Source organism: Antedon bifida, chromosome 5, assembly GCF_963402885.1.
Source record: "Antedon bifida chromosome 5, ecAntBifi1.1, whole genome shotgun sequence".
NCBI lineage: Eukaryota > Metazoa > Echinodermata > Crinoidea > Comatulida > Antedonidae > Antedon > Antedon bifida.
The window spans coordinates 4227008-4248850 of NC_136230.1; the positions used below are offsets into that span (position 1 = coordinate 4227008).

The 21843-nt window shown below is 32.9% G+C and overlaps 1 protein-coding gene across 8 annotated transcripts in view; it reads right to left on the bottom strand.

Annotated features, from left to right (window-relative positions):
* The window catches only part of LOC144843165 (teneurin-3-like), a 122017-nt gene continuing 100174 nt past the window's right edge, over positions 1-21843 (bottom strand). For 7 of the 8 annotated variants that reach the window (XM_078699891.1, XM_078699892.1, XM_078699889.1 and 4 more), the window contains 20 exons: positions 19408-19643; positions 17778-17882; positions 17014-17496; positions 16662-16766; positions 15838-16032; positions 13044-13388; positions 12229-12430; positions 10736-10855; positions 9923-10202; positions 9506-9770; positions 9207-9347; positions 8785-9034; positions 8292-8530; positions 6800-7850; positions 6359-6534; positions 5656-5903; positions 5165-5473; positions 3429-5037; positions 3121-3245; positions 1-3032 (listed from right to left, as the gene is read on the bottom strand). In XM_078699891.1, coding sequence (XP_078556017.1) covers positions 2286-3032; positions 3121-3245; positions 3429-5037; positions 5165-5473; positions 5656-5903; positions 6359-6534; positions 6800-7850; positions 8292-8530; positions 8785-9034; positions 9207-9347; positions 9506-9770; positions 9923-10202; positions 10736-10855; positions 12229-12430; positions 13044-13388; positions 15838-16032; positions 16662-16766; positions 17014-17496; positions 17778-17882; positions 19408-19643 — 7231 coding nt within the window. In that variant the 3' untranslated portion in view covers positions 1-2285. The remainder of the gene's footprint in view (positions 3033-3120; positions 3246-3428; positions 5038-5164; positions 5474-5655; positions 5904-6358; positions 6535-6799; positions 7851-8291; positions 8531-8784; positions 9035-9206; positions 9348-9505; positions 9771-9922; positions 10203-10735; positions 10856-12228; positions 12431-13043; positions 13389-15837; positions 16033-16661; positions 16767-17013; positions 17497-17777; positions 17883-19407; positions 19644-21843) is intronic. The other variant, XM_078699895.1, reaches the window with a different exon arrangement.

Genomic DNA, 21843 nt, shown 5'->3' on the forward strand with positions numbered 1-21843 from the left:
TTCAATTTATGACAAAAATGTCTTTTATTATGAAACATGGTAAATATATGTATATTCATCTCTACACAAGGACGCAGCTTTTACAAAGAAAAATAAATGTTAAAACAAACAACATGATAATGTTCAGTGTCTCCCTTGGCAACGTAACAACAATTGGAATAAAACATGTTTAAGTTGAATAAATATAAACGTTAATACTTGTGTGTACATTTTAGCATTTCATTTTTATACATAAAAACATGCGCACTCCCATACAAACTATGAGCAAAACAAGAACTCTGCGGGGGAAGAGGTTATCTAACCGACGAGGTACAGTAACACAAAACACGTCTGAGTTTCATTTAAAAACAATCAAATCTTTTTATGTTCAGCTATATCACATGCCGTTTTAAAGTAATAATACCAAAGCAAATTGATATTAATATAGATCTAAAGGCAATATTAATTATTCATGCAATCACTACAACGAAGTTGATTATTATCGGACGTCATAAATACATCTTTTTTTAAGCAAGCAAGCAATATAGAAAACACTTAAGAATTATTCACAACATTAATTATTAATGTTATTATTTAATTAATTCAGTAAATCTATACATTTACAAAAAAACTATTAATATTTTACATTCAATAAAGATTACTTAAAAATTTTATTTTTTTGTTAAAAATGACATTAATTTTGACAAACGTAGGCCATTCACATCTATGTATAATATATAGTTGAAATTGAAAGACATTAGGACAAGGATTCAAAGAAAATGGTTAAGAAGTAATTTAATTAACAAAAACTAGGAAACTAAATTAGGGTAAATAAGATATTTGTTCGTTAGTACAAATAAAAATTATTTAAAAAATCCTGCCAATGTTTACATACAGACTGTTCTATATATTTACAAATTATTCATTACTATTTCAAGCTTATTTGTTGAAATAATAAAATGTAAAACAATTAATTACAAATATAATACATTCCTTAATACATAACAGGAAATTTAACATTTAAAAAAATGTAGAAAAATAAACTTTAAAAAGACAAAAAAATAAAACAAGCACACAATATGGTAGCTACTTAATAGAGGTTGCTTAAAGGAGAATTCCAGGTTTTGAGACATTTTTTTATATAAAATATATTACAGTACACATTGCTAATACCTTCACTTTCATAAGCAGTGAAGCTGTTGAACCTGGACTTGCCCTTTAAGAAATAAAGTACTACAGCCCTACAGTAATACAAAGTTTACAAAAAAGTTGATTGTATTAAACGGTAGTTCCGGGTTTAAAACCTTCTATTGGTATATATGATAAATCTGGAGCTACCCTTTTAATTTATGATTATTATATAGAACTGAAAATAATTAACTACATTTAATAATTTTCAAGGTAGTTTGCTGCGATTATTTTACTAAATACAATTACATTTTTTTTTACAATTTATCTATCTTTTGAAAATTAATAGAACATGTTTAATATACATATTTGGCACATTTATGTGACAAGAAATAAGGTATCACATAAAATTCATCTCTATAGTAATTCGTCTCTAAGCCTGCTTAAGACAATCAAAATAATAAACTCCATAAAGATAGGGAGTTGCATAAATATTTTTTTTAAACAATAAAGAGCATTATTATGGGAGCATTATTATATTTTTAATGTATTATTTACAATTTTTAATAAACTCAGTCGAAAGAATTAAATTTGGTAAAAACTTTATAGCATGATTTATCAAAAGGTTTATTATTAGTAGTAAATAAATTTATGAATTTCAATCAGTGATACAATTAATCAATAAGCAATCCTTAATTAAATATCAATTAATTTGTAGGTACCAAATTTATTATTTTGTATCAATTCTTAACACATATTATATCAGCCATATATTAAACGCATTTACGTTTAACCATCATAATCAATATTCTAAAAGCAAATAAAATCAATCGATCGAGCAATCAATTAATCATAGGATAGCACACAACCCATTCTAAGACTTACTATGACTTTCTTTAAATACATATGCTGTGCGTTTCTAGTTTTTCTACAATGTCCAACTTCTAACGTAATACATCTAGCACCATTATTTTTTTCCCCTCAAAATGTACACAATTTACAAGGGTTATAAATTTATATATAAAAAAAGGAAAGTTGCATCACACAATCATGTAAAGAACTATTGCAGTATACACGACTCATTCACATCGCTCTTTCTGGGATTAAGAGTCAAAGAAAGCAATTTTTATATCAGCTGCTACTTGTTGTGTTAATGCATGGATATCTCGCACTGCATATCATTGTAATGGTGTGTGATCTGTTGCTTCCTCAGGTGTTAAGAATGTTATGCTATTGCCATCAAAAGCAATCTGGGGATAAACGCTTACATCAAAGATATAGTACGAATCATACTCTGTTAATCTACCGTGTTCTATTATCCTTCTCGTTTCTTCAGCGCTCCAAGTTCTTCTTCCTTTTTTCATGTCAATTAAATTATCCTGTTCCTTCTTCCAAGCTTCTTCTGTAGCAACCAACTTTGCAAACTCCATAACTTCTTCTCTGGCATCATTAATGCTGACACCAAAATAAATATGCCAGACTGTGTCATCAGAGCTGACATCCAGTCCCCTATGATCTAAAGATCTCTGGACTACAGAAATGTTGTACTTGCCAATTGTTCTTTGTGCAAGAGTCTGTGTAAGACCCAATGATCTTAAATCATTCAGAAAACTGTCTTCTGCTTCTTTAACAAGATAAACATGCTCTTTAGTGTATTCATAATGTCTTAAATTCTGCAGTGGTATTGCTCCACTCAAAAGAGCTGCTATATTCCTATCAGTACTTGTGCCACTTTCTGGTGGATTCACAAATAAAGTATCTCTTTGCAAAGTTAGCTGAAGACCAGATTTGGACTGATGTCCTGAGCAGCTCTTTGATGACTCATCAAGATGACTGGGAATGAGCTGAGTTGTTGGGTTTGCTTTAAAATGAATATTAAATGCATCCAGTTGATTTGCAAATTTGCACATTGGTGATGTTACCTCCTGAAAGATATAAGAAAAAGATAAGACAATAGTCACTTTTAGATATAACTGAGAAAACTATAATATACATATATAAAAAAATACTAACTTTGCATGAATTGGCAGACTCTTTCCATTCACTTGGTGATCCTCTCCACACTTCACCTTTACTAGTAACTTGTGGCATTAATGTCTGGATGTTAAAGCCTAATACTGGTAACCATGATGCTGTGTCTGTGAATATAAAATATATGTAAAGATTGTTAATATAGGCTAACAGAATGATTTATTTGGTTTTGGTTATTAGCTCATTCATCGCGTATCATAGACATATAAAAAATTGAATTTTTTGATGAAGTGGATAGTGTTTGGAAGTTTAACTAAGAAAGAAACATAAATAACAAACAAATAACTCACCAAGTAGATAGTTTCTTTTCTTATCTATATTTGTTGGATTATTGCCAAAGAATGTGTACATGTTAAACGCCTTCAACCTCTGAGGTTTGCCAACTGCACTGTAGAATCCAACATCAGGTGTTGTCCATCGACCAATTCGTGGATCATAATCCCTCTTATTAATATGCACAAGGTGTGTTTCTGGGTCGTACAGTCCACCCATGAAGCCAATATGCAAGACAAATTCAGGAAATACGTCAGAGATAATTCCACCAAATGGTGTGTAAGATATTTGTCGTTGCGTTTCTCCCGCCGTGTTAAATATTCCGTAAGGTGTTCCAACATGGTCTGTTGCTACGTATAATTGTCTGCCACCCTTGTTTATAGAAAACAAATGACCTTGAAGATCATAATCCAGGATCCACATCTCTTGTGTGCCATGCTCAAAGATGTGTGTGATTTTTGATGGTCGTTCTACATCTGCATAGAAATATTGTGTCCTGGCTCCATGATGGTCTTTCCGCCAAATGCGTCGTCCAAGACCATCGTACTGATACCACACCTGGTATTGGTCTTCTTGATGCGCATGCATTAATTGTCCCTGTGAATTGTATTCAAACACCTCATTCCCACGTTGAGTTAAAAAGCCATCTTTGTCTATCTTATAATGCACAGCACCATATTTGGTAATTCTGTCCTCACCATCATATTCCAAGGTCGTCACACTTCCTCCAGTGCTAACTGTTTCCATATTTCCATTTCTGTCATAAGAATAGTGCCACTGAGGATTTGAATTTTTCTCAACAGCAATGAGTTGTCCATCTTCATTATATTGATAGCTCATCACATCTCGATGCTCAGCAAATTCAATCGATCGGTTTGCTACACGACCGTGCGTATCATACAAAAGCGTCATGACGAAAAGACGTCGATTGTTAATTTGATATTGAACAGACTGCAGGAGTATATAAGAACCAAATTGTTTCTGCATTGAAAATATGTTATCGCTAATTGCTTGCATGATTGTGCTTGTGTGATCATACATAACACTGAAGCCTCCAAATCGTACCAGAAGACCCTTCTTAGGGTCGTACTGTCTGGTGTAATCTGCCACATCTGTCATATTAAATTCAGATCTGATTCGCGATACTTTAAAATTTTCATCAAACTCATATATGAAACGCACGCTAACTGAGTCCACTTCGCTTGGTGTTCGTACAATTTGCTGGGATGTGAGTGAGCCATAGTACTTGTACCTCAACTGATGATAAAAATCAGGGGTCACAAGGTCAACAGTTCTTAGTTGACCACTATTCTTATTGTAAGAGAACTTAGTCACTTGTTGTTCATCAATCACAGACAAAGGTCTATCTTGTGTATCATATGTATATTGCACCAGTCGTTTCGTCCTTGGGTATAACAGTCGTAGTGGTTGATCTGACGTTGTTTTGTCGACAACTAACCATGCTGTTGAGTTGTACGAAGAGTATATCTTTCTGTAGAATCCAATGCCAGTTGACGTTTTCACATTATGCTCTAGCCCACTTGGCATAATTATTGTTGCCAGGAAACCTCGATTATCATAGCCCAATTCGTAGAATTTTCCAGACGGAAGAATAACCATGTTAAGCTAAAAAAAACCAAAATGTTGTTAGTTATGTTTCAATGAGAAGATTTAAACTTTATGTATGTGTAAAATGCAAATGCATACTTATATTAATATCTATAATAATAATATTTATAATACAAATACGTACATTTCCATCTTTATCATACGCAAACTGCCAGGTCTTTGTCATATCCTGGTCATAGGCTCTTTCCACCAAGTGTCCGGTGGTATCATATTTGAAGCTTTCCACGAGCAATCCTTGCTGCCACTTAGTGAAGCGTCCTCTATTGTCGTAAGAAACATTAACAGGCAATAGTCCATTGCTGGGTCTCCATTCATTTGGATGACCATTGTTGTGATGTATTGTTAGAATTTCTTGTTCATCATTACCCAATTTTACCGATTCAGCCTTTGTGAACCTGTTGTACTCAAACGTAAGAACATTATCCCCATTCACCTAAAAAAAACCACAAACATATAATTGCACAAAATGTTTTAAAACATCATAGACATGGCAAACCTTCCAATAATTTTGGAAGGTTCTCAATATTTTGAGTCATTCTTTCATATCCCGCTATTTCATTTATCTAACTTGGGACCTCTCACATGTCAATCACACTTGTTCATGAGATGACTTACTCTTAAACGTCTTCCGACGATGATGATTTTGCGCCTTCCTTGTCTACCGCCTCGGCGTCCATAGAAACGCCATTCAAGTCGGTGGACATTACTTCCGGGGAAACTGATCTTGCGTTTGGTAGTCAGGATCACATGATCACCCTGAAATAGAGGGTGTCTGCCGGGCTCGAGTATGATACTACCATCATTTGGGTACTTGATGATCGAAGTTCCATCATTACGAATATTTACTGCTGTTGAAACATCACCTGTTGTAAATGATGAGAGAATGTTACAGATTATAAGATGTTGGCAAGCATGACAATGATTGATATGACTTTAATGATGTTGACTGCTGTTTGCCTACAGGAGCTTAAATGTGTAAATGATGTTGACAGCACTGATAGTTACTATTATTGTGTAGGAAATTGTTGGTGGCTGCAGAGTTATTGTTTGTGAAGTTTGAGTGTTGGTAATTACGCTGTTAATTCACATAATCATTATTTATAGTTTTATTTTCTGTTACTGGTTACATTTTTTCAGTGTCAACTTTCACAAAACATGATTGAAATATTTTATGGAAACACAATATAAAGTATAGTAAGCTAAATATAGTGTCTTTAGAAAGTTTGTATATCTAAAACCAACTCTTTAATATTAAAGAGTGCTAATTTGAATCATTGGCCGGGATAATTGTATTTCTGAACAATTTTACAACACAAACCTTTTACTAAGTTATGGTTCACTGAGTTTGGAAGTCGCTCTGAAAAACTGATAGATCGTGCATCTACGGCAGATCCAATACTGACAATGCTTTGTGTTCTGTTGAGCCTGCTAGCTACTGAAGATGAGTAACCTGTAGGGGTTACTGTTGACATCAGGTGACCAAACTCATCGTAACTATGAAGAAAAACAATATTTGAATAAAGTATAATTATATATGTTATACAGTGTGAGAATTTAAATGTCCACAAGATAATTTAAGACATTTCTTAAGGGCCAAAATTATGTTACTTTAAAAATGAATACTGAAAACTTAACTTACCATAATTTAGACATTTTGGGTCAAAGGTCAGCCCAATTTTGTTATTAATTATTATATCAAACAGAACTGGAAAAGAACAAAAGTTTACCATTTATTGTCAAAATGTTACTCTAAACTTACTTGTATGATTGGAAATGACCACTCCTTCCAGACATCTGCTGCAGTAGACCAGATTCTTCAGATGTATACTTGATACTGATGTCCAGACCTTCTCCATGTACTCTTGTTAAGAATCCTGATGTGGAACTAACCGTCAGCTGGATCGCATCACCAGTAGGTACAAGAATTTGTGTTGGCTTGTTACGAGAGTTGTAGTCAATAGAGATCACATTGCCATAGACATCTGAAACGGTCTTCAGAAGTCTCTTTGATGTGTAAGTGAAGTTAAATAGCACCTGCTCTGTCAGGGTATCTCTAGTGCTAACATGTTGGCCAAAGCTGTCAAAAACCAGAACTTCAGTCTTACTGTCTGATGGAATTTCATAAAATTGGTGCCGCTTAACTGAGGGAAGGTTAGTTCCTACACTACGAATTCTTAAGTTGCCTTGATCTGCGATCACAAGAGTGCCATCACTGAGTGTTGTTAGAGCTGTGGGTGCATGTAGTAATGTCTCCACTGCAACAGACTTATTGCCATCAAAGCAATCACATGTGTCTTGCATGCAGTCACAGCTAGAATCTCTGCCAACGAATCTTTGAATCATTCCGTTTGGTGTTACCAATCTTACTCTGTTGATGCCTTCTGTACTTGATTCTGCAACAAAGAGTTTTCCATCGTTTGTAAGAGAAATGGCAGTTGGTGAAATCAGTACCTCTCTAGTGGCTATTCCAACTTCATTTGAATCAGCGGAACTCTCAATATGAGACTGACTTGTGTGACAACCAACTGGAACACCAGCAACTATGGTCACTTGACGATCCATGGTGATTCTTAGCACAACGTCATCATCAACGACGTACAGTGAATTGTCAAGCCGGTTGATGCTCATCTCTGTTGGCTGGTTAAGGCTAACCTCATCAAAGGACATACTTCTATCACAAGCAAATGCTCTTGGAGCAGTGAGCAAGTTATGTGAGCCAAGGAATGTGCCCATGACACCATCTGGAGAGATCATTCGAATGATGTTACCATCAATAAAGTAAACAGTGCCATCATTGGCAACGCTGATACCTGGTGGAAAAGAAAAAAACATTTTTTTTTAAATTGAATCTTTTTCAATTAAAATTGTGATTGATCTTTTAGACACTTGTCATGGGATTTGATATATTAATATCTGATATAGAAATGAAATATCATTTAAATTGTCAATTAGAGAGACAGGAAGATAAAAATGAAACAACCTGACTTGCAAATCATTATAATTCTGCACCATCATGTTTAATTTCATATCAACTACTAAATTACGTAAAAAGGGTTTGATTTAAAAACATCAAGAAAGAAAATCAATTTGACACTCTACGACTGTCAACTCTTTTAAAACTGGTCACTAAATATTGGACTTGTTGAAAATACCTGGTTTCTGGAAGAACATTTGGGCCCTTATGGACAATTCTGGTTTAGTATTTAGTGTGTTAAATGAGATCAAAATATTCCATCAATTCTAGAACATACCTTTTGGAGAAATGAGCTTAGCCTCATCTGCAGGTCCATCATCCCCACATTTGTAAGAGTCTACTGGCAGACACAGTGTTCCTGTTCCTGCCACCACCTCTATATTGTTTTCAATTTTGTTAACGTCTGGAGATGATTTATCCAATATTCGATAAATGCGTTTATTTTGGTTACTGGATATGTAGACATCTCCATCCAAAGGACTAGTAGCTAGGTAATATTTGTATGTTGGATTGTCACTGAGAAAGATAACAAAACACACCTTTAAAAGTTGGGCATATTACTTAAACACAAGCTAAAAGTAACACCACTACCATATTTGGGCACATCACACTTTTTTTTATCAAACTAGTTTGAGCTTTAAGCCTTGTCTACACTATCAAACTTTATGTGAAAAAAACATATGATGTGCCCATATATGGACATGATGATAACATATCACTACTATATTTGGTGAAACAAAAAAGGGTGGAAATAGCAAATTTAATCATACCTTAATTTAACTAGTTTGGAGGTATCTCCACCAAGATCAATCTTGCGAATAAAGTTGTAATCACCAACATATATGTTCCCTCTGGAATCAGCGGCAAGAGCGACTGGAGCACGCATTTTGGCATCTTTTGCAGGTCCATTACATTGCGAACACGGCAGACTTCGTAACTTTCCATTACCCATGATAGTGTTGATCACCATTGGTTCATTCTGAAGGAATATATGTGAGCCATCACCACTGGTTACAACACCTGAAAGAAAGTAATTTATGTATGTGAATTTCTGATACAATAAACGAACACTCTCTCAAAAACCCACTTACAAACAGGCATATTTCATTATATCATTACATTAAAGTTTACTTTGCAAAAAGGTAGATAACAATTTAATATGAAATGTATCTAATAAATAATATCTGCATACCTTGGACAGGATTGTATGTATACAACATGGGTAGATTCCATCCTGCTAGGCCTGAGTAGTTGAGATCATACCCCTGGATTCCCACTGCTTTCTTATCCCACAATATCTCTTTACAACCTTGGAACTCATACCCAACAGAAACTGTAAGAAAACAATTTGAAAAATAAAGTTACAAAAATCGGTTTTATCAGTACAAAGCATTTGACATTCTTTTCTTTTTTCCCCCCATCACACTCCCAATATTTTTTGTTCTAAGGTGACAAAAAACACATATTCAACACATTGTATGATATACACACCTATAGCAGAAACTTCTCCATAAACTTTCTGACCATATGCATCAGTGCGATCCCAACTGAATGTGTACTGGAGGTTAGCTTCTGGTTCCAGACGTCTCTTAAAGAGCTTACCCTGGACCGAGACGTGGACATGAACTATTGTCAAATCATCTGGAAGCTCATTGGACAATTCAATGCTGATGGTGGTTTGATGGCTAGGTGCATTACTGCTAAGATAGTCTAGGCTTATTTTCGTTCTTGGGATCACAATTCTTTCATGAACAACCTGTCAGAAATGTTTTAATTGGTTAATTGTGTGTAAAAATGACATAATCCAATTCTGAAAAACAAACATCTTTTTATGTGATAATAAAGTGAATTTTGAAATATATAAATCTACTTGGACTACACAGAAACACACAACATCAAAATATTCACCTTTCGATCTAACATAACACCGTTCTTACTGCAACTAGCATCAGATATATCAATAGATGGCAGCACAACAAAGCTAGGCCTATCACGATGGGCTCCATAACAGTTCTGCACTCCACTAGGCATATCATCAGCAATATTCATGCCGGCTAGAATCATAGCAATGTTGTCCACATATATAAAATCGCCGTATGGTACTAGGACAGCAATGGTCGTCATGGCAAATGGCTCGCGTGTAAACTGAAGCTTAATACTGCCACCACCAACAACAAGCATATCAAATCTAATAAAATATAAAAAAAATGTTTTTTAGTGATAATGTATCATTTATTATAAAATTTATAATAGAATATAAATTACTGTACTGACTTAGATATGAGCCTAATTACCTTGTGGTGGGTTTATGTAAGAATTTGGTACTGGCGTTATACGTACAAGGTATTATCAAAAAACATCTTTTAAAGCTCTGTCTACACTATAAAACTGGTTTGACAAAAAAGTGTGATGTGCCCAAATATGGTAGTGATATACCCAAATATGGTAGTGATATGACACCATCATGTCCATATATGGACACATCACATTTTTTTTGTCACATAAAGTTGGATAGTGTTTTATTGTTATAGTGCTATTAATACATAATGGAGGTAACAGTAAACCTGGGACACTCATATTCAGCGGCACCTCTATTAAGGGGACCAAACTGTATATTGAAATCAATCCTATTGATATTATTCCTATTGTGTAGCGCTTTGGTCCTTTTTTTGGAAAAGCGCTTTATAAATATATATAGTATAGTATATTCCTTCTACTTACACTCCATCATATCGTGTGTACGTTCTTCCCAGGGCTGCATTATTCACAGCTGTAACCATGACACCGACCAGAGGACTTCCATCCTCTGTCATCACCATACCTCTAACAACAGATGTGTGTCTAAAAGAAAATTGAAAACAAAACCTTTAAACGTCTATAGAGAAAAGAATGTCAAACATCCTTAATTTCAGGTAAATTCAACAATAATGATGAAATTACAACAAATACAAAACGGGCCACAGTATTTATTTAAAAATACACACCTGTATGAAAAATAGAACAGTCCAGTTAAGTTCACATATCATACACTAGGGAATAGGTATAAATATGAAACATATATTCTATTTTCTACACTCTATAAATTATTTTTCTGCTTTATTTCGAGCACACTAGGATTTGTTTAAAGGGCATAATATCAAATAGCTTCATACATCAAATACACGAAAAAAGGTTTTGTCGTGTATATCATTTTATGTGTAAATATTCTGATTTATACTTTGTAAGGAAGAATTTAGGCAATTTACTGTAGAGCTATCTTAACTAGCTACTAAATGCAATTAAAGATTGAGTTAACAAAATTTGTTAACACAAAAATGTAGCATAACACAAAAAATAGTATAGTTGACACAAGCCGAAAGATATCAAATTAAAATAAAAATTACTCAATTTATAATAAGTTATATTTTTCTCAATTATCAACCTACTATAGCATCAATAGTAACACTGTAATAAATTAGATGTTGAATAGTTTTTCAAGCTGCTAATATGATAGATACAAAATGACCATATTTTGTGAATTACAATTATTTCAGTAATTTAATTAGAAATGAATACCCCATGGAAAAATGAAGTATTCCATCATTTTACAGACATTATGACTAGCATCAATTCTCCGCTTCTGTTCCTTTAAGATCTACTTGTCTTCGGAATCATAAAATATCAAATTTCTTCTCATTATTTTTAACTTACGAAGGACTGGACCTACTTTATCTTAATTGAGAATTTCATACTGAAAAATTAATACACAGTTTCACTTTTATATTGGCTTTAAAATCTGACATACATATTCATTTATTATTTTCAAGTGATTTTATATCTTACATCGTTTTTCAAGAGGTATTCTACTTTCAGAATTGTGAAAAAATTTAATTTAAATGTAAAACAATATTGGACCAATGATACATAAACCATGCTATAATAATGTATGATTGAATAGAAATAGAAACAGTATCTACCTAGTGGACGTCTAGTCTTTTTAGTATGTCTATGTAGTATGTCTATGATGTCAACTAAGTCTTGTAATGAGATTTAGATTTCAAATAACAAAATTGGACCAATGATACATAACCGTGCTATAAATATGTACAATTGTAAAAATGAAATAGGAAAACTATCGCTTAGTGGGCGTATAGTTCTTGTAGTATGTTGCATGTCATGTAATGAGATTTAAAATTTCTGTAAAATGTGTTAAAAAATGTTAAACAATTACATACTTTCGTTGATGTTCTTCAATACGGGCGTCGATTTGGACACTGTTATGCTGCATCAAGAACTTCATACGATCGTAGAACGATCTCGACATTGCTTCACTTTGCACTACCTTCTCTGTTGGATCTGGGACGGTTTTGCATATCGAATCGGTACTACAAACCGCCCTCATACAACAGTCAGGATCTTCACAGTCCCTTAGCAAGTCTGAAAAATTACAAAAATGCTGAAGCATGAAATTTATGGAATAATTACTGCGAAACATGCAGAGTTTGTTGCATTTATATCCTGGAGCGGTCGTAGAGAATATTGTCTGAATCTTCAACAATTAGGACAGAAATTCACTAATAAAAATTAACATTATATTTGCATATCTGAGGAACACACAAGAAATTATATATCTTGCAAGACATTATATGTGTAGCATGTAATTCTAAGCTTACAATTAGCAGTAAAGATAACGATCGATAAATTCGTATTCATGATATAAAGAATTTTGTGAATTTGGGGTTATACCTTTCTTGATTGTATTCATTTTGACATGTAACTTATTTGACTGTATATGATACGATATTATTTATTGTCATTTTAACAACAAGGTAGAAATGAAATTTGGTTTGTTGGTTTACATTTTGACTTGCATACAATGTATACACAAATACAAAAAAGGCGTTTAACCAATGAATCTAAAGAGATCTTACAAACGTAACACAAAATAATAGTAAATATATTACAATTTTGTACAACTGACAGTTTCAGGGGGTTACGAAAGATTTAAATTTGTTTTTAAAATTCTGTTTCTTTTTTGGGTTATAATTACCTCCATCATTATCTACTGAATCTTCGCAATCAAGTTCTTTAGTGATGTCACAGCTTTCTCCTCCAAACCCTCGTACACAGCTACAAGACCACTCGCCATCCACATCATTACACAGCCCATTACCATTACACATTGATGGACATCCGTCTAGGCTACAGAATTTGCCGTTCCAGCCCTGGTCGCATTTACAGGTACTACCTACACAGGTGCCATGGTCACCACAGTTAGCCATGCACAGCTCAGATGAACAGTTCATACCACCCCAGCCTGGCAGACATCGACAATGGCCTTCCAAACATTCCCCATTATCGCCACATTCGCTGTCTATTTCGCAGTACTTCACAACTATTTAAAAGTATTCAGAAAAAATATTTAACCCTTTGAAATGTAGTTAAATTACTTTATATTAGTAATACAGGTTATTCTCTAATTAAAGATCATCCAAATAATAGATGCCTTCTATTTAGGCTAACACAAATTAACGTATCCAGATCTAAAAATGATTCCAATTACAGTCTAAACTAATCTTAGTGGTTCTTATTTGGAGGGAGATCTGTACTTTATATTTACGTTTAAGTCAACAATATTTTAATCTAATATAGTTAAAAAGCAGATGAATGAAAATTCTAAAGTTGAATAGCCTCTTAATGTAATGTTTAATCAGTGTTAATACATATGAAAGGCAGGATTTACTAACTACTGAAAATGATTACAAAACATTACGAAATGAAACGTACAAACAATAATGACATCATTATGGATCAATACAAGTGCAAATCTATAAACATAGTAACTTCTATGTTTTAAATATTTTTTTAATTTAAAATCATCAGACAATTTTAATAATTTTATTCTGTTCGTTTATGTTAATTATGAGTATGTTTAGTCCAAGCAGGTTAGTGCTTATAGCTAATAGCAAGCCATGCAAGTCCCGTAAAAATAGCAGCCGGCATACTGTACTCTCTTTACCTTTAATTAAGTAATGATCATCCCCATTTTCCACAGTGGAATAGTCCGATGATGCATGAGCTCTGGAGCCACTACCATGTTCAGTCACCCGACGTGTGTCAGCTCTTAGATGTGAGGGGTTAACTAAGACATTTGTCATTTTACCGTTGTGTGAAACAATGCTGTTTCTCCCCTGTTTTTGAGGGGTCACCGATAAGTGACATTTGTACCCTGCCCACCCCGGGTGACAAGAACAGATGGTATTTTGGCATATTCCATTACCAGAACAGGTATGCTCCATGCAATCAGCTTTGTAAGCGGAGGGGAGAGAGTAGAAAAAAAAAGCCTGAGCTAATAGCCGAAGAATGAGTAAGAACTAAAGGGTTTAATTGAACAAAAGCATGCTGACGCTAGGCACATTATGAATACAGACATATTAGCACCAAACCAGGCGATGTAAAATATCTATAAATGTATGTAACATATGGAAATGAAAAAAATAAACATCTATTAAGGCACACTGAAAGTGAGAGGAGATAACATGGTGTAAAAACCACTTAGAAAAGTTGTATGTATTTTAAGCTGTGGATAATAACATCTATGGTAAAAACTAATATTAAAAAAAACAGAAATGTGTTGTAATATTGTGGCTGATTTCATGTTTGTTCCTCTATACTTAGTTCACTGTGTGATTTACTGATACAATTTAATAGTAAACATTTCAATTTCAAAAGGTTTTTTTATCTTTTTATATCACAAGTAAATATGTTAATCTATCTCAAAAAGGTCTTTAAAGTAGGCTAATGTGCCTAACTCAAAATTTAAACAAAACAAAGATTTTTATATAACACTTCACAGATGACACAGATACTAAATTTCAAATATTAACTGTTACCAAACACAATTCATTTTCTTTTTATATCTAAAGTAAAAATACCAGGTAATTTATATGAAACTGCAAATATCAAATTAATATTAGCTATCATCGGTAAGCTATGAAAATGCAGACGACATGCCTTAAAGAGCTTAATGGATTTATGTTACAAGTAAAATAATTTAAAGAGATAAAAGTGGATATACATAGTTTAAATAAGATTATGTAACTTGTGAAGAATAGATTAAAAAAAGATTCTAAAAAAACAAAATAAACTTAAAATATCACGTTTCTCTCGATGCAACACACCAATATAAATTTTTCGAAAAAATGTGCTTATTTTCTTCTCTTCAATAATGTATATTTATACAGGTGTTAATAATATGTAAATTAAGATTACACCTGTGGAAAGAGTAATAAAAAGAACTGGAGAAAGATAAAGCTAACAATATTTAGTTCAGATTTGTTTTCTCTTTGGAGATCTTGTCTTGGAATTCATGTTAAGGTGAGGACATCAATTTGCATATTCATACCATCAGGAAATAGCAGAACTTTTATTTGATTGGACTTGAAAATACCATGAAAGGCCCCTTAGCTTAATGGTAATCCTTATGTATGTGTAACCAGGTTAATATATCCCATAGTTCATCCATACTACTAACACGCAATTTAAAAAAAAAAAATTACTTTAACACTAATAACAGTTAGTTGTTGTTCATTACCAACATATGAAGTCGATACAAATTAAGTGCTTGCGATAAATACATCAAACAGGCATTAAGGGATTTTTAAAAATATATATAACCGATACATTACGAAAAGCAAATATGTTTAAAATGAGCTACACATAATTTAACGCACTAAAAGGTAGTCATGCATAATGGGGATATGATACACAGCTATAGGCTAGAATGAGTTAAGCATCCATGCAACCAAACAAGCGATGTTTGCCGATAAAATTACGCAATGTACCTTCACGGCATGTTGGGCCTACAAACCCGTCATTACAGACGCAAACACTGTTAATGCATCTGCCGTTTCCGCTGCAATCTGGGTCGAGGCATTGATTCTCTTGTATTTCACATTCAGCTCCCATCCAACCTACGTTACAAATACACACCCCATCGTGGTACTGCCCATGTGTACTACATAATGTTGGGCACACACCTGAAACGAATTGTGATTACTGTAGACATAGAGTAACTGGTACTAAACAACAGAAGCATTGCTTTAACGCTGAAATACTTTCTAGACGCAGTAGCTAACTGCTTATGTTTGCCTTTAGTCTCCTTAGTAGTAGTTTTGAAAAAGTGTAAATTGAAGTGCTGTACTGAAAAGAATGTTTTTTGTATTGTTTTGCAGAATTTAGGGTGGGGAAATAAAACGGATGGCGTCCACCTATGATAAATAAATTACTTAAATAATTTAGTTTTCTAATTAAAATACATTCTGCAAAACAAACGACGTTATGGATTACTCAATTTGAGTGCTCACTGTAGTAATTTACTGTTGTGACTTGTTTACATTTTTCAAATTGGATAAGTTTTTGTAATGTTAATAAAGTGCACGATTCCATAACAACAATCAAACAGAGAGTTAGAAAACAAAGAGAAGCATCAAATAAAAAAAAACAAAATATAAATTTGGTTATAATTGGTTATTTTTAGAAACAGTTTATAAAAACAAGATACAAAAGTTGACTACCAAGAGAAGGCATTGCAGATGCTTGAAATTGCCAAGCCAAGAACAAAGCTAGCCCCTGTAAATAATAAGGCATTTGCAATATAGGTACCCACCTTTGGAGCAATCTTCCCCTGTAAATGTTGGATAACACTTGCACTGTCCATCAACACATTGTCCATTGCCACTGCAGTCGTTCAGACAAGGTATACCACCGTCACCTAATAACGTTTTTAAATTGCATTAATTAAAACAGTTTTTAAAAATCTTTTACATTTTTAATTTGTTCTATGAGAAAAATCATCACAATATGCAAGCAAGATGCAGCTAATTTATTTCAATATCTGGGGCCTAGCCAAGAACTAGAAGAATTATTATAGAGTTACTTTTGTTGTTGTATTAATAAAATTCAATAACTTATTATCTATTTGCTTTGACTTCATGTAGAAAAACAAATATTTTGTTAACCTTTTACACCAGCTATAAACTTAACATCTTCTGTCCTTTTCCCATCATTAAATATTCCGATATACCACGATCCTTGTTCCATATATTGAACAAAAGAAAAGATGGTTTTAGTTGACATTGATCGTTCTTGCCTTACAGCTAAAGACTTCCCTCCATGTCTTTTGTTGTTGTCTACTTGATGATGGTGGCTAGCAGTCCTCCCAAAAATTGCACTATTCCTTAACGCATGTCGCCTACTCCGATCCTGTGGGTAGCTCCTCCCAGAATGCACTTCAACAAAATCATACACAGTATGCGTTGGTGGTCCACCCCTTCGTCCATACACTGCCAGAAATGCATGATGTCCGACAGTAAGGTTCAATTGGACATATTTAGGGTCATTAATTTGCATAATGATTTGTAAAAAGTCCCCTGATTGGACAGTTCTTTTAACATGTGCGCCAAGCGGTATTTGTTCCACTACCAAAGGTAATGAAGTTGAATCTGAAAATTAAACATAAAATGGTTTTTACAAATTTATCTTTTAAATGGACACCAATTCATAAACCTGAAATAGGGAAAACTTGTAAAGGCTACAAATCCACTATAAACAATTTTTTTAAAATTCAGAGCAGATTTAATGATATATAAGTTTGTGAAGCAGATATTTCTTACCCACTTCAGAGACTTTGTAGTTAAAATAAAAACGACATTAATTAACACTTATCTCATATCAAACTTGAAACTATTATTAAACTTTTAACTATTTTAATTTGAGTTCTCACCAGGTAATTTTGTTGGGCCTTCTCCTGGGGTGAAATAGCCGGGATTCTCTGTTTTTGTGCCTACTGATATAACAGGATGAGTCTCCTGTTGAAAGAGTTTGACAGCTGTAAAGAACCAAAAAAAAATGCACAAATTAGGTAAAACGCATAAAACATAATTTTGCCTTAGGCAGAACAAAATGAAATTTTTAAACAAATTAACTGATTAATCTGGTGATTCTTCTTTTAGATAAATCCATTTTTAAATTATTCTTTGACGCATATTTGATATATTTTCACATAATTGGTAGTCTTTGATTAACATTATGTAATTTTTCTCCAATCTACGTGATGTGATGCAAATGAGTTGAAAATGATCGTAGTAGTGGTTAGCCTGAAAACTAATGTATAAGCCTTCTGTGTTAATTGTACCATCGGGATAGTGTGTTTATATAGCAATGAGAATAACATGATAACATGGTGCTAATAGAGGTCCTGGACCTTTCTTAGAATGCCTGTGTTCATATTAGGAAAAAGCTCTGAGAATTTTTGATTAGGATCGAAATGTAGTTTGTTTATAATGGTAATTTGGTAGTGACAAATGACAGGTGTGGAGTTTGAATTTCACATTTATAATATGAATAGAACGTTTTTCCAACCTAGTAAAGAATTTTATAGGCAAGTTTCTTTTCACATAAAACGGCAACGATTGTCGTGAGGCCCATTTACCATCACATATGTTGCCGGTCTCTAGTTTGAAAAGGACACTTAACCAAAAATGGGGTTTCTCCTCGAACCACTTTGGCAACATACAGGCTTGCCTAATATGAAATATAATACTGTATATAACAGCATAAAATGGTTTTGGTGGATGCCCTACTAGACTTGCTAAGTCCCTATGTTGTTAATCCAAAGTCGCCGTTTTAATTTAAAAGCCATGTATATTTCTCTTTTTAACAATATTAAGTTGAACTGCCGTCTACAACATAGGCTAAGTGCCCTATATATAAGAGATGAGATACCACATGAGAATAGCCAACACATATGCAGAAAGTAGCATAAATACAGTATATTCAATTAATTATGACTAAATCCATCGAAATATAAATTATTTAATTTATTTGATTTTCACACTTTCATTGAATGTCACAGAGAAATAGAAATCTTGATTTGTGAAAATATTTTTGTTTATTCATTCTAAGCCGAAATCTTTCGGGAATTCTGTTTAATATTTCAGAATGTAGTGCTTATTACGATTTTAAATGTCAAATTTGGTAGTGATGTATTTTTCCAATACTTAGCAATCTCCCATGATAGTTATGTAGATACAACCATTAATGATAGAATTCTATAAAAACATGAATGTGTATTTTAAGGATAACATGGTGTTTTTGAATTTGAAATTACTCATGAAAAGTGGTCAGAAAGGGGTTGCAACAAAAATAAAACCTGTTATTAAGCAAAACTTATACATCAGTGTATGATAAAAGAATATAAATTTAGATGACTTTCAGGATATAAGAGATATCTAGGTGTAACTAATGTAGTAACAATGACATTTCTGTATACACATTTTTAGGCTACAGTAGTACCATTTTGGTCAACTTCTGTACTGTAATCATGAAAGAAAATAAATTGTAGTTAACTTTACCTGTTAAACAAATAAGAGCTGTAATAAGCGCACACACCATAATAAGTAACACAAGAGCCATACACTTCCATGAGCAGTGGTCCCAGCATGAGTACTTGCTTTTTATTCTTCTGTACTTAGGATGTGCAAATTTTGTGTTCTTTGGTCTGTTGTCATTGCGAACTGGAGTAAAATGGGGAAGGGGGACGGCTGCCGTCGGAGTATTCGGTGGGAACTCGTACATGTGTCTTGAAATACTGTGAATGGAACAATATGAACATTATTATTTAGAAATTTCCAGGAGATTTTAGCTCTTCTCATAATTTTATTTTAATGAAGTTAATTTGATATTGATGAATATAACAATGATTGCAGACTAAGTGATTTTATTGATAAATATCGATAACATAATTATTAAAATGATAAAAATTAACAAGTTTTTTAGATAAAAAATAAACAAATTAGAAATCTTAACTGGACTGTAAAACAATATAAAAATTAAAATAACAAATTCGTTCATATGTAAACTTTCCCTGAAAAGCGTCACGCAAAACACAGCTTCCGATAATAACATTAATCATCGCTCCTGTGACATAAAAGGTGTTAAGTATGAAACGCAATACGTAATGCAATAGATAATTTGTTTCTCATTATATTGCACAACGTATTTCCACGGATATTGTAATTATATATACATTTTATCACTAAGAAAAAAATCAATAATCTATATTTAAACTATTTGCCTTGTTATTACTATATTGCTAGTGTTAATAATAGTGATGTCTATGGTACGGAAATAATAACAATGTGGATAATTTGTTGTATTATTTATTATGCTATAAAGGATGTACCTATTGTAGTAAGTGTGGTATAAAATTAATAACATTATTAATAAGGAATATTATTGGTAAAGAATGCATAAAGTAGTACATGAAAACCAGTCAATGACAGCTTGATGGAACTATAGCAGTCTATTTTCTTCCAAATATATATATATAAATCCAAAGGCAAATTACTGAAAAAATGACAATGCTGTGGGTATCAGTGGCTGGATCTCAATGGAGATACAAAAAAAAAGCGAATAGCTAAATCAAGTAAAACAGCCAGAAAAGTTAGCATATATAAATATATAATATGTTTTTGCTCAGACAATTTTCTTCCGAAATTGTTATATTTATGTGTGATTTTGAATAGGGAGAATATTTTCATGAGTTAAAAAAGGAGAATATTTTCATGAGTTAAATAGAGAGAATATTTAGTGAGTTGAATGGATGGAACTGCCTTTATTAAAAAAAAAGAAAAATGTAAATCTTGAAAGCATTCTCCATACAAAAAACACAAAATTCAAAAATGAATTATTCTATGAGACACACCTCTATCTAAAATAATCATTAATTTAACACAAAACCTGACCTAACAAAACATTTTGTCAAGCTAAATGAATTTGCATAAAATGTGTGACACCTGTTTTATTGAAAAGTTTATATTCACACACACATTTGACAAAGAGAGTGGCTGTTCAATTCACCTTACACACTCTCTCTTAATCCTACACATTCAGTAAATATAAAGAAGTCGAATATGCCTTTCTAATACAAAATGAGGCCAGTAGATGGAATTGCACTAACGGCACTAGTTGACATTTTATTTGCGCACGGCAAATTAATAAGTATGTAAAAAATGTATTGATTTTTTCCTAGGCTAAACAAAAGAGCGTTCTGACCCTTTTGAAGACCCGGTAATGTCATTCCACAATCTGCAATAGTTGCCTAAAGGTGCCTTACTAGATATGCAGGAAAGCATATTGTATAAAAACACATTTTTCTATACAGGTTAAATTATTGTGCATTTATGCTGCGTTTCAAATAAATCAGTTACAATCTTTTTCTAAGTAGAATTCATATGTTTTGGAAGTGTTTATGGGAAATAGTGTCTATCCTTATTGAATGGACACTTCTATGTTTTCTAATACCAAATCTAAAGGTTGAACATTTTTAGAAATTTTAAATTTCAGAAATTAACATTTTCTTTGCTAAAGTTTGTATTTCATTTTAAAAAAATGTATTAACTTTATACTTTAAGTCAACCTTGGTCTGCATTAAACAATTATATAACATGACGTGATTATGTTTTTCATGTTACATCATCATTCATAAATTCTTGTTTTACAGCGATTAGAAATTAGAAATCAGAGATTGAAATACTATACAACTATCTCATAAACCAAAGGACTCGATTTCAAACACAATTGTCATTCCGATTACCGGTTCTTACAAAATCGTCACTTTATTTTCAGATTTTATTCCTGGCGCATTCAGACGACTTGATATTTAAAAATGCCTTGTAAAAATTGAGCCATTAGCTACGAACATTTAACGGAACTTAACAGTAGAATATACGGCAGTCTTAAACTATGAATGAGAATTCTACGACCATTACCAAACAACAAGCGGCAAG